Genomic DNA, 17743 nt, shown 5'->3' with positions numbered 1-17743 from the left:
TCACTTGGTTTACAAAAAAAATATGAAGAAAAGTTCCTAAACTCAGTCCTACAGCCCATCCTGGAAGAGGGTGAGTGCCATAAACTAAAACCCTCACTGCATTCTGTTGTTCCTCCCAGTGATGAGTATGATCTTTAGTCTCCAAATGTTCTCCACTCCTGTTACAACAACCAATGCAGAAAGTCCCACCTCCATTGGGACATATTGCCCTGCTGTGAATAATACATTTCATAAATAAATAAAAGAACATGAATAAAAGATGCCTTCACTAGGATTTCTTCACCATAGCATAGTGTCTGTGCCCTCTAGAAGCAAAAGAAAATTTCAAGCTCTTCCTGTAGTGCGGCCACGGCAAACTGTTGCGGCTAATACTCCAAGCTTTTTTTTAATCTGTAAATTGCCCAGTGTCACTTAGATCAGGAGTTCCCAACCCCCAGTCCATGGACTGACACCGTGCCGCAGCATGCCAGCAACTGGGCCGCGCAAACAAGTGAAGCCCATCTGTGGAATGCAGGCAGCACGCAAAACCATGTCCCCCCACCAAACCCTTCTCCACAGAACTGGTCCCTGGGGGTATGTGGCTGACTTAGATAGTGAGATGGGTGATGCGTAAATTGGATGGATGGATGGATGGATGGATGGATGGATGGATGGATGGATGGATGGATGGAGAGAGAGAGAGAAGCAAGCTATCTTAAAAGCTGATGATGGCCAGTTCTATTTGCCTTTGAATGACAAATCCCTTGAAGGGGGTTTCCTGACTTAGGCAGAACAGCTAAAATAGGTAAAAGGGTGAAGATTTCTGTTTCTGCTATGTTGTCTCATGATTTAATATGAATACGTGATGCAATTATTGATTGAAAGTTATGATTCTGGAAGGATCATAAGGTTTCTTTGACTTCTGTGTTACTCATTAAATAAAGAAAAAGGGGGGAAAAGGAAGAAAATCATTAAAGCATGAACTGTAACAAAAGGTTGCAGTGGTGAATGCTTCTGTTCATGGCTCCAGCTAGCCATATAGTCAGAAATAACATTGGGCAAACATCAATCACAAACACATAGAATGTAAAAGTTGAAGGGGCCTTGAATATTATAGTCTAACCATTTGTCCAATGCAGTAATCCAATACTGCAGCTTTCCTGACAAATGGTTATTCAGCCTCTTATTTAAACCAGGTCAAAAAGAAGACTCCACCAACTCTGGGGGCAATCTGTGGCTATGTTGAGCAGTTCTTATTTTTAGGAAACAAATCCTGATGTTTGATCAACGCTTCTGATGTCCAATGAAGATCTAACGACTTGTAATTTAAATCCATTGTTTCCTGAAAAATTCTAGCTCTTTGTCTACTTGAAAACAGCTCTCATGTCTCTTCTCCAAGTTGAAGATACCAAAGGTGGGAGTTGTTTTCCAGTTGAATAAGATGTCTAGTAGCCCAAGGGTCCCCAACCTTGGCAACTTTAAGACCTGTGGACTTCAACTCCCAGAACTCCCCAGCCATTCTGGGAGTTGAAGTCCACAGGTCTTAAAGTTGCCAAGGTTGGGGACACCTGTAGTAGCTAATTCCAAAAGAATCAACAAATGCAGTCTGCCTCCTCTTCCCAAAAGAATCCCAGAGTCCTCTCCTCTCCATCAAAATTTGTGAAAACCACAGAAGGGCAATTTTATATCACCTTCAACCATGGAAGCTAATGAGCAACTTTAAGGCAGTCGCCATCTTTCAGACCATCTGAGGAACAACATCAGAGCTCTCTGTCCAGAATTGTGCAGTGCTAGGAGCAGTTAAGATAAACTGCCCCAAATCCTCAAACTCCCACGATCCTGGTTTCTTTTGGGAAGAGGAGGCAGACTGCATCTGTTGATGCTTTGGGAATTAGCTACTAGACATCTTATTACATATTTTATTATTACTAGACATCTTATAAAACATCTTATTATGAAAGAATGGTTGCAGGAACTGGGCAGGGCTAGTCTAGTGAAGAGAAGGGCCAGGGGTGACACGATAGCAGTATTCCAATATTTGAGGAACTGTCACAGAGAGGAGAGGGAGAACCTATTTTTGAAAGCATCTGAAGGCCAGACAAGAAACAATGGGTAAAAACTGATCAAAGAGAGAAATAAGGAAAATTTTCTGACAGTGAGAACAATCAACCAATGGAACAGCTTGCCTTCAGAAGTTGTGGGTGCTCCATCATGGGAGGCTTTCAAGAAGAGACTGAGACAGCTGCTTCTCAGAAATGGTATGGGGTTTCTTGCTTGAGCAGGGGATTGGACTAGATGACCTGCAAGGTCCCTTCAAACTCTGTTATTCTGTTATTCCAGAGGTCCCAACCTTTTAGGCACCAGGGACCAGTTCCGTGGAGAGAGATTTTTCAGCGGACTGGAGGGTGCATGGTTTTGTGTGCTGCCTGCATCTCGCGGATGGGGCTTTGCTTGTTTGTGCAGACCAATTGCTGGCATGCCGCAGCCCGGTACTGGTCCACGGACTGGGGTTGGGGACCCCTGTGTTATTCTACTGAATTGGAAAACAACTCTCAACTTGGTATTAACTTGGAAAAGAGACATGAGAGCTGTCTTCAAGTATCTGTACAGCTGAGATTGAGGAAGACATATACCATTCATAAAAGTGAGAAGGGATTTTTTAAGAAAAAAATTAGATATGTTCCTCATTTGAAAGTATAATACTCACCGGAATTCTCTGTCATTACTTTAACTTTCTTCCTAATAATTTATTCTGATCAAAACTATTCTTGTGACTAACCACTTCCAGTCAAGTTTGTTCCTACAAGCCTGATACCAACACTTCCAATTATCTCCTATAATGTTTTGTTCCATTTAGTTTTCCTATCTGTTTTCTTATACCTACGTAGTACAGGATGAGTTACTTTAGCTGCAAACAGTGGAGACACTAGACGAGTGAGTTCACAATTTAGCATCCACAATTAAAGAAATATTTAAATGTTTGCTTTCAAAGCAATTTTTTTCTGTCACGAAAAGAAATCATTATTGTCAGTAATTAATGTATTTATTGGCATGCTTGTCTGTTTCTTTTCTTGGAAGATACTGAGAATTGGCTTGCAATAAGACAATTTAACAAAAATGGGTTTCCTGCAATTAGTTTGTCTTTAATCCCCAAAAAGCTTTTCAGGACCAATACAATCCAAGGACCTCCCTATCTTCCAAGAAATGGTATCCATAAATTAAAAAAAAACCATCCTGGATGCCATGTGCAGTGTCCATGGACACAACCGCTGCAGGCAACAGAGCTGCACAATATTTAGGATTCAAAGGCATAATCTGCTTTAGAGCATGGAGAAGTATGATTGTAGCATCTATCAGCAACTCTTTAATGTCTTTTCACAAGATCCTTGGTAATTTCTTGATTGGGGTATTGTTTTCTGCTTGTTTGCTTGGTATTGATCCCTGCTTATCTGGGTGTTGGCTTCTGGAAAGGATGTGTTTTAGTCTTTCTGTTTCCTGCCTAGCTTTTTTATTGTTTCTTTTGAATGGTGTGTAAATATGGTTTATGGCTCATATGTCTGAATGCCAAGTTTCCAGAAATTCCCTAGCATTTTTGGATTTAGCTTGGTCTAGGATGCTCACTGTTTCCCATTTGAAACTATGGTTGAGTCTGTCCATGTGCTGCGAGATTAAAGAGTTTTCATCATGTCTTCTGACTGCTAGTTGGTATTCATAGATGCACTCTGCTAGTTTTCTGCATGTCTGTCCCACATAATGACAGTTACAGTCCTTATGTTGTATGTTGTATGTTGTACGTGACTCCTGTTTTTTTCTCCTTGGGCTACTTGGTTACCAAATATACTCAGCTACCAGATACAGTGGATGTATGGTAATAAAGTTGACTAATCAACTCATTTCTTGGCTCTTGCTACCAACTCTATATTCCTTTTCAACATTTACCTTAGCAAACAGGTAGATTAACAGGGTAATATATAGGGCATATAAAGGAAGAGGGAGACTTAATGTTTAATTTCCCATTGCCTTGTCTGATCTGCCTTCTGAACAATGAACAAAATGGATGATGGCATATTCTTCTATTGTCACTATTGTTGCAATGCAAAACAAAACAAAACAAAACACACCACCACCCACAAACAAGAAAAACCAGTAACCCATCTCTTTGTCTTAAGGGGAAATGACCCAGAAGATTATATATCCAAGGGAAAAATACAGGACTTTTCATACAATTCATACAAGAAGAACTGGAATTGCAATTCTCTGTTCTGTTGGACCCTTCCTGAAGCATGCATCTTGACTGTTCTTTTTTCTTGTGTGGTTTTTTTTTAACACACCCAAGCTTGGTACTGGTTGTAAAGAGTGCGCACATACTCTGTTCTTGTTTGGAGCTGTCTCTTTTAAAAAAATTCAGGTATAGCAGTAACCTTGTTGCTGCTGAATATTTTAAAGGAAGAGAACACTAAAATTGCTTGCTTAATTAAATATGTATGCCAATTCCAGGCTTTTGCATTTGAGATGGCTGAAATCAGCTTGGCAGGAGGAAAGGGAGGAAAAGAGATAATGGGGCAGAGAAGTAATTCATTTAAAAAATTAATCAGTATATGGGCACATTAGTGGGTATATGACAGACCTAGCCCAAGAACAAAGTAAAACAGTCCAGCAAAAGCTCAGTTCTTTATTTGCATATACCATATAGACAGAATCTTGCCCAACTAAACCTTTACTACTATCACCTCAATGGGTATATCCTAGAGAGTGGCTATCTTAAATCTCTTTTTCTTCCCATGATCCAGATCCAACTATGCTGTCTCTTGTCTCACTCCCCTTGTTGGAATGTGCTCCCTCCTTCCTGGATCCTGCTGCTTGACTGTAGTCCATCACACCGCCTCCCCCTTCACAGAAACATTCCATCACAGTCTATTTCAGAAGGGACTTCAGCTGTCTGCCTTTCCAGTCTCTGATAATTAAAAAGAAAAGGCCATCTTGGCAACAATTGGGAATGTGGAATTATTTATCTTTTAATATTTGTTACCAAACATCTCAAACTGGTGTGGATTAATCTCATGAGTCAGCTAAGCAAGGACATTATACGGGTAGTCCTTGATGTACAACCACAATTGAGCCTAAAATTTTTGTTGTTAAGCAAGATAGTTAAGAGAGTTTTGACCCGTGGTGGGATTCAAATACCTGAACAACCAGTTCTCTTATTGGATGCAGGCCTGGGCCTCCAAGGCCAAAGCAGACTTCCGGAAGTGGCATCCATGCACTTCTGGCAGGCCATTCTAGGCCTTGAAGGCCTCCGAGGTCTAAACTGGACTTCCAGAAGCAGTGTGCATTCGGCCGGTTCTCTGAACTCAGCAAAATTTTGCTACCGATTCTCCCGAACCGGTGCGAACCGGCTGAATCCCACCACTGATTTTGACCCATTTTATGATCTTTCTTGCCACATTTGTTAAGTGAATTACTAGTTATGAAGTTAGTAACACGGTTGTTAAGTGAATCTGGCTTTCCCATTGATTTTGCTTGTCAGAAGGTCATAAAAACTGATCACATGACATCGGGACACTGCAACCATTGTAAATACATGCCAGTTGCCAACTGTCTGAATTTTGATCACAGGACCATGGGAATGCTGCAATGATCGTAAGTGTGAAAAATGATCATAAGTCATTTTTTCAGTGCTGTTGTAACTTCAAATGGTCACCAAATGAATAGTTGTAAGTCAAGGATTATCTGTATGTGGGGAAAATAGGGGGAGGAAGGATTATGAGGTATGTTGCCACTTTGAATTGTTTATTTTAAAAAGAACCCCATATAAAATAAATAAGTGTATCATAACATAATTGTCAGATGATATACATTGTATAATTTGCTCATTTGCTCAGTGACATCATGGTATGCAATACAATATTGTGGCTTTCATTGGACACCAATTTGGGAAGTCTGATACATGGATTTGATTGCTGATTTTGTTTTATTTTAGGCTTCCAACTTTAGAGAATTCTTTATACATTGCTTTGTTTAGATACATAGAAATTGATTCAATTAAGTTTTCTTGAAATAATAACTACAGTGGCTTGGTTCACACAACGTGGCCAGCCACAACATGGCCAGCAAATCATATTATGGCTTAGTGAGAGATAACAAACTTGTTTGTGGCTGTTGGTTTTTTCCTGTTCTTGCTAAGAAATTACTCCCTATGTGTGTTCTACAGGAGAGGATTCTTGGAAGAATCCTATATATAACCCATATACCCTATATGATGGGTCTTCATCATTTCAAAAACAACCAGTATTAATGTCTATTAAACTGAACACATAATAGTCTTCTAATTTATACATAATACATGATCAAAACACTTTTGCTTAAGTGGCTGTGGGATTCTGGGAGTTGAAGTCCATCCATCTAAGTCGCTAAGGTTGAGAAACGCTGGACTGTGCTATTTGCTTCTGCACATCATCAGATAGATGAAATACTGAAGTTGAGTTCTGAGACTTATTCTCAAAGGAAATGCCAAATGTACAAATCTGATTGGCCAGAGTTGAGCAAAGGAGATGGCTTAAGCAAAAGCATGCTCAGATCCTGCTAGGCACCTTGTATAGATTCTCCAGTTTTTAATTTTGGAATTCTCTGAACCATTCACATGTTATGTGATGCTTTGTTTATACTTAAGCAATAAAAATAGTTTATATCCCAGCAATCCACATGAAATTGAATCACATGGAGCTCCAAGGACTCCTCATGTTGTTTGGTCCTTGCTAAGTTTGTATTTGCTGTAATGATATCTGCACATGTTCAGTGATGTACATGTTGAAAGAGAACCAGCAGTATGTTCTCCAGAGAAAATGGCTTCCTTGATGGGCAAAATTAATAAGCAGACTATGGGATTTTCCATTAATGTTCAATTTGTATCACCTTTCTAGCTCGCTCAAGAAGGAAAATAAATATTGTACTAATCTTGTATCTATTTCTCATATGAGCGGTGTGGTGGCCTAGTGGTGAAGATGCTCGCCTCCCACTCTGAAGATTGAGAGTTCAATCCTAGGTAGTGGCAGATGTTAATCTCCTAGGGCGTAAAGAAAAAATATCTGCTGCAAATTCCATGTGGTGTCAGAAAGGACACCTGGCTGAGCACCATCTACTTGCCCCAACTCTAGCCTGAATAGGGACTACAGGGTCGTAAAAAGGAAGAGTGTCTATCTCTCATATATGACTTACATCAGTGTTTCTCAACCTTGACAATTTTAAGGCATGTGGACTTCAACTCCCAGAATTCCACAGCCAGCATTGCTGGCTGTGGAATTCTGGGAGTTGAAGTCCACATGCCTTAAAATTGTCAAGGTTGAGAAACACTGGCTTACATGAAGACGTACCACTCTTATGATACAAGAGTGGTAACAGAAACTTGGCTGTTCATCTGCTCTTTAGACAAACTTTTGGCTCTTGAGTTATTCCATCCTATCTGAACTCTTTTTATCTTGCAACATAGAAAGGCAGACAGTTGAATTTCTTGGCCAAGCAGGCATGCAGATCAGTCTTTGGTGCAGCAACAAACTCTAGTCATAACCACCACAGTAATGCATTTTCCTTGCTCCTTCTCTCAAACAGCCCCTTGTGCGCAAGTGTAAACCTTTAAGATGTCTCTCAGCAATAGAAAGCAAGTGAGCACTTCAGCACTGAGGAAAATCGCTGCCGACATGAGTAACTTAATCGAAAATCTGGACTCAAGGGAGCTTCATTTTGAAGGGGAAGAATTGGATAGTGATGTGGTACATGATCCAAAAGCTCCTGGTAAGTCAATAGCTCAAGCACATAAAATGCTTCTTTGAAACCTGAGCGTTCTTTTTAAAAAGAAGGTTGATAGTTCTTACTGAATGAGGGGGAAGAGAAATCAAATGTGGGCCATCAAAAAGGGCCATAACTAGAGATGAGAAAAACTTGGAATTTTCTAATCTGCTCTGAGCTTTCTCTTCAAAGAGGTTTGCTAACAACTGCAATAAATTAGGACTACCAGATACCGATTGCAAAAAAAAAAAAAAACCCCACATGATGATTAGGTGGAAGGAAAGAGATACAGAAAATCCCAGGCCCTTACCATTATTTAGCAATTACTGTGTTGGGATTGCGGTGGCTTAGATTGGTAGTGCTAGATAAATTACACAATGATAGTTCTTACTGAATGAGGGGGAAGAGAAATCAAATGTGATTGAATTACACTGAATCGGAGCTCCAGGAACTTTGATGCCCTTTGTGAAGTCTTCAGCAACCATCCTGGCTAACATTTCTCTGTTTCCCGTACTATTAACCCTATTTCTTTTACCAACTAAAAACCAAAACTCTATATTTAATAACTCCAAAAGCTTCTTTTTTTTTTCAGGTGATGAAACCTCCAAAATCCCAACAGATTATATAAGGTCTTCTTGTCACCAGAAAAGAAAAGTTTGAAAATTTGGACCCAGTTTTTTTCCTCAAACTTTTCAGGAATTTTTGGTAACCGGGTTAAGAGAGGAATGGGAGTGTTTTATGTCCAAAAGACTTGCAGTCCCATTCCTTCCCTTATTTTCCAGTTTAAATATGAGACTGCCAAAATCAGGTCCTTTTGACACTGTGTTTCAGAGGTGACATCTTGCGCTGCTTTGGGAACCAAAAAGCTAAGTGTTTGGCAGCGGCATGTCCTGTGACTTTATCCTCCTGCTTTAGACATCTTGGAGTCAAGTCTTACAAAGATCATGAGAAAGCAAAGAACTACACTGAGTGCAAAATTTTTAAAATTTTAACATTTTAAAATTTTTATTCGATAATGTTTTGTTTTAATTGTTAAATTGCTCATACTGTATTGATGTGTGTGTGTGTGTGTGTGTGTGTGTGTGTGTGTGTGAGAGAGAGAGAGAGAGAGAGAGAGAGAGAGAGAGAGAGAGAGAGAGAGAGCGAAGGTAGGAGAATAGAACCAAATATTTTTAATTAATTATTTTTAATTCAGTATGGAATCTGAAGTGGTACCATCTATTCTATTAAATCAGTGTTTGTCAGTCTTACCAATTTTAAGATGTGTTGACTTCAACTCTCAAAATTCCCCAGTCCACACATCTTAAAACTGGGGGGAAAAAACCACCCCGTCCTGAATCATTCTGAAATACAGTAATGGCACAGGGCCATAACTAGAGATGAGAAAAACTTGGAATTTTCTAATCTGTTCTGAGCTTTCTCTTCAAAGAGGTTTGTTAACAACTGCAATAAATTAGGACTACCAGATACGGATTGCAAAAAATAATAATAATATCCACATGACGATTAGGTGGAAGGAAAGAGATACAGAAAACCCCAGGCCTTTACCATTATTTAGCAATATGTGTTGGGATTGCTATGGCTTAGATTGGTAGTGCTAGATAAATTATACAATGATAGATAAACATCAGCTACTTGAGAAGGACAAACTTTTTCATCCAGCATCTGCTTACGCATGTATAAATGTTCCTACTTCTAGCTGAAGTTATTCATGTCCAAAGGCCATGTTGAAACCAGTGTAACAAGTTAACTATAGACAACTTAAGTCCTGTTGTTTTCAGTGGCCTGGTTCATTCAGTGTGCTGTGCCATAATATGATGTGCTTCCCTTAGAGGCACCCAATCAACTATATTTTATTCAACAACCAGTATTTAGTTTAATATGCAAACCATGTGGTAGTTAACAGTAAATATTATTTTAAAAAGCTTGTTTGTTTATAAAAATTATTATGGGCTATCTTGGATTGCATTGAGTCTACTAGCATTGAGTCCCTGATTATCAGAGGTAGATGGGACAACCACTGTATGATTTGCCAGTTGCTCTACAGTTGTACTGGAATCTGGGAAGAAACCTTGAGGTCAACCATGCAAGTACAAAAAAAATGCTATGAAAGAAACCCTTTGCTATTGTGACAACCAGCCAAGGGAAGTAGAAGCCACAGTTGTTGACAAAATCTGCTGATGAGCCCTGTGCTATGAAGCCTCCACCAGAAAACCATGAGTGACATCACCCACAGCTACTACAATAGTGTACTTCCAGGGCCCTGGAAGCTGGAGATCCATTGTTGTAGTAGTTGTGAGTGATGTCGCTCATGGTTTTCTATCAGTTTTTGATAGTACCTCTCTTCAAAAGTGGTAGAGGCTTTAGACAGACAGACAGACAGACGTATACTATAGCTATAGTATATCAAATATGTGTGTGTGTGTGTGTGTGTGTGTGTGTGTGTGTGTGTGTGTGTGTGTGTGTGTGAGAGAGAGAGAGAGAGAGAGAGAGAGAGAGAGAGAGAGAGAGAGAGAGAGAATTCGATATATAGATCAGAGCATATATGTACATGCTGCATGGCTTGATTTTGTTTTGATGCAGCCCAAAGTGTGAATCAACCTTGATTTGTAAACCACAGTTGATTGACATTGTGTGCCAACTGTGTTTTATTCAACAAAGTATGATTAGACAAACTATAAGTTACTGCCAATCTGATCCAGGATGTGAATAATGTTTTGCAGTAGAACAACCCAGATTCAGTTCCTGATCTTTCAATTCAAACAAACAATTATTTTAGGTTTTTATTGTGAAACTTGTCTAAAAAAAATGTATTACTTTTGTTTTCTTTTACATTTCACTCAAATCACTCTCTTGGCATCAGGTTTCCTATTTAAAGGGGTAGTGACTAATACAAAACAATCCGGAGCTTTTATTTATTTGAAAGGAGCTGCTACACCCCATGGAGCACTTGGCTGAAGGAATCCACATTGTGCTGCCATGCCTCAATCTGCCATTTAACTGCTTTTGCTGTAACCTGTTTAACATGCGCTTTAAAACCCATATAAATAACTGATACCTGGCCATCTCATTATTTGCAGTGGGCATTCCATTCTCAGCCATTTATAACACTAAAGGATTTAAAGAGCCACACGTGCAGCTCTACCTAACCGGGTGTCCAGTCCGAGTACGGGTTCTAGAAGTGGAGCGTTTTACGTCAACAACCAAGGTCAGATCTACTCTCTCAGTCATACTTTCATGTTTTGCAAGGCTGCAGGAGGCCTAGTGGGTCGAAATATTTTTTTAAAAAATGGAAGACTAAATTTTTTTTAAAAAAAAACATCGGATATCATGTTTAAAATCTTTTTAATCTAATCCATAGAAATGGCTGGTTTCTGTGTGCTATTTTTAGAAATTGGTACACCTGATGATTTGCATTGGAATCTTCACTACTGAATCCTAATCTTTAATCGAGGGGAATTTTCCCCAAATGTGATAGGAGGGCAAAGGAAAGGAGGAAGATTATTTTTTTTCTTAAATTTATATGCCACTGGTTTCACTATCCAAAGTTCGCTCTGAACCAATTTCATTCCAATTTGACCTTTGTAGCTTTTCCATGCATCAGTGAAAAGAGGTGTTTTGTACACATGAGGATCACAGAACCCATTTTGTGCCCTGGCAGACTTCCCCCTTCCCTCAGATTAAAACAGAAAAATCAGATTTATCTGAAGTCCCAGTTACCCTTCAAAAGTAAAAAGGTGCAGTGATTAGAATGCAGTATTGCAGGCAAACTCTGTCCACAGCCAGGAGTTCGATCCTACCAGCTCGAGGTTGACTCAGCCTTCCATCCTACTGAGGTCAGTAAAATAAGGACCCAGATTCTTGAGGGCGATATGCTGACATTGTAAACTGCCCAGAGAGTATAACACTATGGAGCAGCATATAAGGCTAAGTGATATTGCTATCTTGGTCCTATTTTGCTCTTGAATCACAAAAGAGGTTCTAGGAACCAGTTATAGTTCATGGATCAATTCTCTATGATTTGTGGCATCCAATTGCTTAGTAAGAGCAGGTAAATTACATATTTTTTTCTCTGAAATGATACTTATGAGAGGGGGTTTTATGTACTGAGCTATTTTTATGCATCTTTTATTGTTGGGAAATAATGTCTAATTACTTTCCCCTTAATACAGACATGTCAAACACAAGGCCCGGGGGCCGGATGCGGCCCGCGAAGTGGTTTCATGTGGCCCGCGAAGCCATCCTGGAAACAGTGAGGGAACGGCCCCCTCTGCCTTGGCCCTGGCCCAGGCCGGCCGGGAGCCAATGTACAATTTTGTGGTGGCCATCTATGCTGAAACACATTCAGTCTTAGCTCCATTAGCCCCCCCCCTCTGCATGGCCTGAGAGGAACAGTGAGGCTCCTCTAGTGGACCATGCCTTGGCACTTGCCCTGGTCCCACCCCCTTCTGCCAGAGACCCTCAGATCTATCCCACTCCTGCCCAGGCCCCCATAGGCACCCTTGATGCGAACAATGTAGAGCTGGCCACACTCACCCAGCAGGCCACACCCACTCCATTCACACCCACCCAGTAGGCCGCACCCACCCTGGCCACCCGGCCCCCTGAGGTCAACCGCAACGCTGATGTGGCCCTCAATGAAATTGAGTTTGACACCCCTGCCTTAATATGTTTCTTTTTCAATGACACTGACTCAGGATAAATCTTGCTGAAATGTAATACAGGTAGTCCTTACATTTCAGATTCGTTTAATGAACGTTCGAAATTACAATAGCACTGAGAAAAGTGACTTGTTTGTCACACTTAGAACCGTTGCAGCATACCCGTTGTCACTTGATCAAAATTCAGATACTTGGCAAACGGCATATATTTATGACGGTTGCCGTCTCCCAGATCATATGATCATCATCCTTTGCAACCTTCTGACAAGCAAAGTCAATGGGGAAGTCTGATTTCACTTAACAATTGTGATACCGACTTACCAACTGCAGTGATTTTCTTAATTGTGGCAAGAGAGATCATAAAATGGAGCAAAACTCATTTAACCGTCTTGCTTAGCAACAGAAATTTTGGGCTTGGTTGTGGTTGTAAATCGAGGACTACTTGTATTAAATGAGAGCCTTGGTTAATTGATCTACAAGAAGGTCACTAATGGACTCTTTGTAGAACGTGCTAACATGAAAGAGAAGAAGAGAATGACTAAATAATCTTCTTTGAGCCTTTAACGTCTGGTTTCCTTTTTGAAGGTGCCAAGCCCCCGTGTTTACACCATTGAGCTGACCCATGGGGAGTTTATATGGCAAGTGAAAAGGAAATACAAGCATTTTCAGGAGCTGCATAGAGAACTCCTTCGATACAAAGCTTTTATCCGAATTCCCATCCCAACACGAAGGTGATTGCATGCAAATCTTTCTAAATGGGGTTTTTGTTTGCGTGTAGGGTGGGGAAAGCACTCATACCTACCCAATTTTCCTCCAGTGGTATGCTATGATTTGGTGAGAGCTCAGCAATTTGTAATGGCTTTGTGATTTTTCTCTCAGACAATATTGTTCAGATTTGTATCAGCTTTACCACTATAGTAGTCTTAGTATATCTGTATCACCATTTGCCAAGAAGTTCCAAGATGGCATAGTTGGTTCTTTCTCTTTTTTAAAAAGAGGAACGTATTGTTTAACTCTATGAGGTTGGATAAGCTAAAAGATAGTGAATTACCTAAAGTAGGGCCGTCATATTTGAATTATAAGCATGCAGATGGCTAGCTTTGTTGAGTAGCTGATATCAAAGAAATACAGAAGGTTCTGAAGCTTTGCCACCACTAATTTTCTTCAGGGTTTTTGCAGTTTAGATATAATAGCTCTAACCTAAGACACTTCCTCACCGAACAAGATTTTGAATCCGTATTGCTCCTACACCAGACATGTCAAACACAAGGTCTGGGGGCCGGATGCGGCCACAAAGTGGTTTCATGTGGCCCGCGAAGCCATCCTGGAAACAGGGAGGGAACGGCCCCCACTGCCTTGGCCCTGGCCGGGAGCCAATGTATAATTTTGTGGTGGCCATCTGTGCTGAAACGCATTCAGTATTAGCTCCACAAGACCATCTGGAAACAGCGAGGAACCAGCCCCTGCTGTGTCATCCCCGCCCCCTGGGTGCATGCTGGGGAGGTGTCACCCTTTGTGAGGAATGAAGAAATGCACCATCGCCTGGAAGTGGGCAGCAAATGGCCCTCGCCTACTTCACATATCCGGCTTGATGGGCTCCAGCGGAGGGGTTTCAGCAGGCAGTGTGGCTCCTCCAGTGGACCATGCCTTGGCACTTGCCCCTGTCCCACCCCCTTCTGCTAGAGACCCTCAGATCTGTCCCACTCCTGCCTAGGCCCCCACAGGCACCCTTGACGTGAACGATGTAGAGCTGGCCATGCCCACCCAATAGGCCACACCCACTCTGTCCACGCCCACACAGTAGGCCACACCCACCCTGGCCACACCCATCTGCCCCCCCAAAGGCAACTGCAATGCTGATGTGGCCCTCAATGAAATTGAGTTTGACACCCCTGTCCTACACTGATGCTCTAACCCAGAGGTAGATGGGAAGGTCTCCATGCAGTCTCCCAGCACATTGATTCAGCCCCTAAACACTCTTCAGAAGTTGCTGTTGTGATCTTATTAACACCGTTCTGACCCTATCCCTGCTTTAACTACTGCTGGCTTTCAGTGGTTAGTTTTATGGCATTGAACATAATGTTTCCAAAGGTTGGGGTACCCACAGATGCTTTTTCAAAAGGCAACTGGACTTGCTTTATTTTTCCTTTTCCTTCTCATCCAAGAAGCTTCTTCAGTGCACATTTGGGACAATCATGACCCGGATGACTGAGAATCTCAATAGACATTTAGGATGGGGGTACCGTTGCCAAAATTTCAGCAGGCCAAGAATTGGCTTCATGTAAATTAAGTTACTTTGTGATTGCATGGGAATGGGATAGTCAAAATAAGCAGTGGCTTAAAAGCAGTTATGAACATCTGTATCAAAGCATCATGCGCTATTATTATGGTTGGTCACATAGTCAGCCAGAGGATTAGACTGCATTTTGCATTTTTGTCCACCTAGCAAGTCCTTCCCATGGATCTGCAATAGGCAGATATTGTTGTTTAATAACATTAAAGGTATCGTCACGATTTCCTGGTTTCTGGTCAGCACCCTTAATTACTACATCAAACTAGCTCTTATAATGCCTGCTTATTATTGCTAAGAACCAGGTGATCACCAGGACTCTGGAAAATTCTTTGGCAGTAAATCCTGAAGAAGACTGCCCTAGCTAATGGAGATTATCTTCAAAGAAGCAAAATTGCTGAGACAGCAGTTTTATGGGCAATGTAAATGCAAAAAAATAAACTCTTGGTTTTATTATCTACTGTATCTGTGATCTTTTCAGCCAGTTCTGGACAAATCCCTGCAGTTTTCATGGCAAAATTCCAGAAGTGGCTTGCCAATGACTCCTTGTTAGGGATGAGAGCGTGCAACTTTCCCACCATCATCCAACCAGCTTCCAAAGAGTTCATGGTCTTCTAGTTTCTAGTTTGATGCCTTAACCCCTGCACCAAACTGGCTCTCTCTTTGCTATCTACTAATATTACTATTATCTACTATCTACTAGGTGACCTAGAAAAATGATTGCTCTTAATGGTGTGTGAATGTTTAATTTAGAGATAATTGAAATCATCACTTTCGGACCAAAGTAATAGTTTTAAAATTTTCAAGCTATATCAGAGATTGCCAGATTGATTTGGTTCGGAGATGTTGTGGTCCATTCACCCATAGATTTGAATATCTAAACTGGCCTGATTTAGATATCTGAATTTTGTTGAATCAATTCCAAATGAACTTGGTGATTCTAGTAGATCAACTCAGTAATCCAAATCAGTTTTATAGTTTTAATTGTTCAGACACATTTATTGGCTAAGACAGAACTTAATCGTTTATGTAAGTGAAGTGTGGTAAGGGTATATTTCGGACATTTTGTGCTGGATGAAAATACAAGCCTCAAGGTGCACATGCAATTAATGTATCGATGTGTGTTTTATGTTATCTTTCCCAGTAATTAAAGGCATTTGAATCATTAGCTGCAAATGTTTTCTTTTTAACAATGAGGATATTTCTATTGGCAAAATTCACCTTTCATCTCTGGGACACATTCAATGTTGTATTTTTTAGACACACTGTGCAGAGACAGACTGTCAAAAGGGGAGAAGCAAGACAAATGCCGAGTCTTCCACGCACCTCTGAAAACATGGTCAGAGAAGATCATCTCTCCAGTAGAAGAGTAAGATCCTTCATCTGAAAAATCAGTTTTAAGTTGTTTTTTAATTTTAACTTTAGACTTTGGTTACTTATCTAATTATAGTTTCCATAAATGAGGTTATGCATATGTTTCATGCATAGCATGTCAGTTGTTTGTTCCTATTTCACTGCTCCCTTTACATTTGTAATTGATAAAGCTAGAGAGCTGGAGAGCTGAATATCTAACTAAGCTTTGAGCTATACTTATGACCTCCTAAGTAGACCATTCTAGTGTATTGGGTAGATCGGAGGTCTTCAAATTTGGCCCTTTTATGACTTGTGGACTTCAACTCCCAGAATTCCTCAGCCAGCAGGCCTGGCTGAGGAATTCTGGGAGTTGAAGTCCACAAGTCATAAAAGGGCCAAGTTTGAAGACCCTGGGGTAGAGTGTATAGCAGTGATGGCAAACCTTTTAGAGACCGAGTGCCCAAACTGCAACTCCAAACCCACTTATGCATCGTCGAGTGCCGGCTGAGTGTGGCCCATTGGGTGGGCGTGGCTGCGGTGATAACGGCAGACTGGGTGGGACTAAAAAGTTCAATCAATTCCAACTTTGCAAGATCTTTTTTTCCCGCAAGAAGTTGAAATTGACTGACTGATTGAACTTTTTTTTTTTTGCACACAGCGGCGGAGGCCTAAAGCGAAAAGGTTTAGGACTGGGGCGACGGCGTGCGTGCCCACAGAGAGGGCTCTGAGTGCCGCCTCTGGCACCCGTGCCATAGGTTCGCCACCACTGGTGTATAGAGTTCAATCATTATCATTATCTAATCATTAACTTCCAGAAGGAGGTAGTCTGCAACTTTGGTGGTCCTTCTAGACTCATGGCTTACCAGTTGAAGCTATTCCTAGGAAAGCTGCTGGTGGTCTTCTTCATCACAAGACTCTTAGACTCTAAAGAGATTTAATGATGGCCTTCAGGGAGGTATGGAAGACTATTAAAATTGAGGAAGAAAAAACTGAACTGTTAAGCAGAACTTGGAGACTGAAGGAAAACCTGAGAATGATATCCCTTGATTTTGTTTAGTATGAAGGAGGGGGGGAGAGAGAGAAATTTGAATAGAATTTCAAGGTTCTGTTTTTCCATCTTTTTTACAATAATAGTAGCATTCCTGGAATCCTTGAATTGCTTGGTTTTTTTTTTACCCCACCTAACTTAGAAGCCTTGTAAATCCCACTTTTGATGGGACTGGCTTTGAAGACAAATACAGTTGCCTGCATGTAAGCCACCTGATATCGTCATACTGTACCAGCGGTGTGGCATTGCACTGGTTGTTGGTTTATTTCCAAATACAATCACGTTTCTTATTAAATTATGTAAAGCCTATATGGATTAGGGCCAAGAACGCATTTTGAAAGTGACTTCTCTCCTCTGAGAAGTGGAAAGAGAAGATGAAGCAGTGAGTAGTCTACCCTTGAGAGCAAAGCCTTGGGAGTTGAAGTCCACGAGCCTGGACTACTGTAATGCTCTCTACATGGGGCTTCCCTTGAGGAGCACCCGGAGGCTCCAGCTAGTCCAAAATGCGGCCGCGCGGGCGGTGTTGGGAGGGACTCGTCGCTCCCACGTAACACCGCTGCTGCGTGAGCTGCATTGGCTGCCGGTGGCCTTCCGGGTGCGCTTCAAGGTGCTGACTATCATCTTTAAGGC

At 41.1% G+C, this 17743-nt stretch overlaps 1 protein-coding gene across 1 annotated transcript in view; it reads left to right on the top strand.

The window, feature by feature from the left end:
- PLD1 (phospholipase D1) overlaps positions 1 to 17743 on the top strand; it is a 120838-nt gene that overhangs the window by 34718 nt on the left and 68377 nt on the right. The window contains exons 2-6 of the mRNA XM_015814930.1: positions 7585 to 7767; positions 7830 to 7832; positions 10842 to 10969; positions 13008 to 13153; positions 15973 to 16081. Coding sequence (XP_015670416.1) covers positions 7614 to 7767; positions 7830 to 7832; positions 10842 to 10969; positions 13008 to 13153; positions 15973 to 16081 — 540 coding nt within the window. The 5' untranslated portion in view covers positions 7585 to 7613. The remainder of the gene's footprint in view (positions 1 to 7584; positions 7768 to 7829; positions 7833 to 10841; positions 10970 to 13007; positions 13154 to 15972; positions 16082 to 17743) is intronic.

The sequence above is a fragment of the Protobothrops mucrosquamatus genome, unplaced genomic scaffold (genome assembly GCF_001527695.2).
Source record: "Protobothrops mucrosquamatus isolate PMUCROS unplaced genomic scaffold, P.Mucros_1.0 scaffold298, whole genome shotgun sequence".
NCBI lineage: Eukaryota > Metazoa > Chordata > Lepidosauria > Squamata > Viperidae > Protobothrops > Protobothrops mucrosquamatus.
Note: the sequence above shows the minus strand (reverse complement) of the source record. Positions and strands in the feature narration are given on the sequence as shown.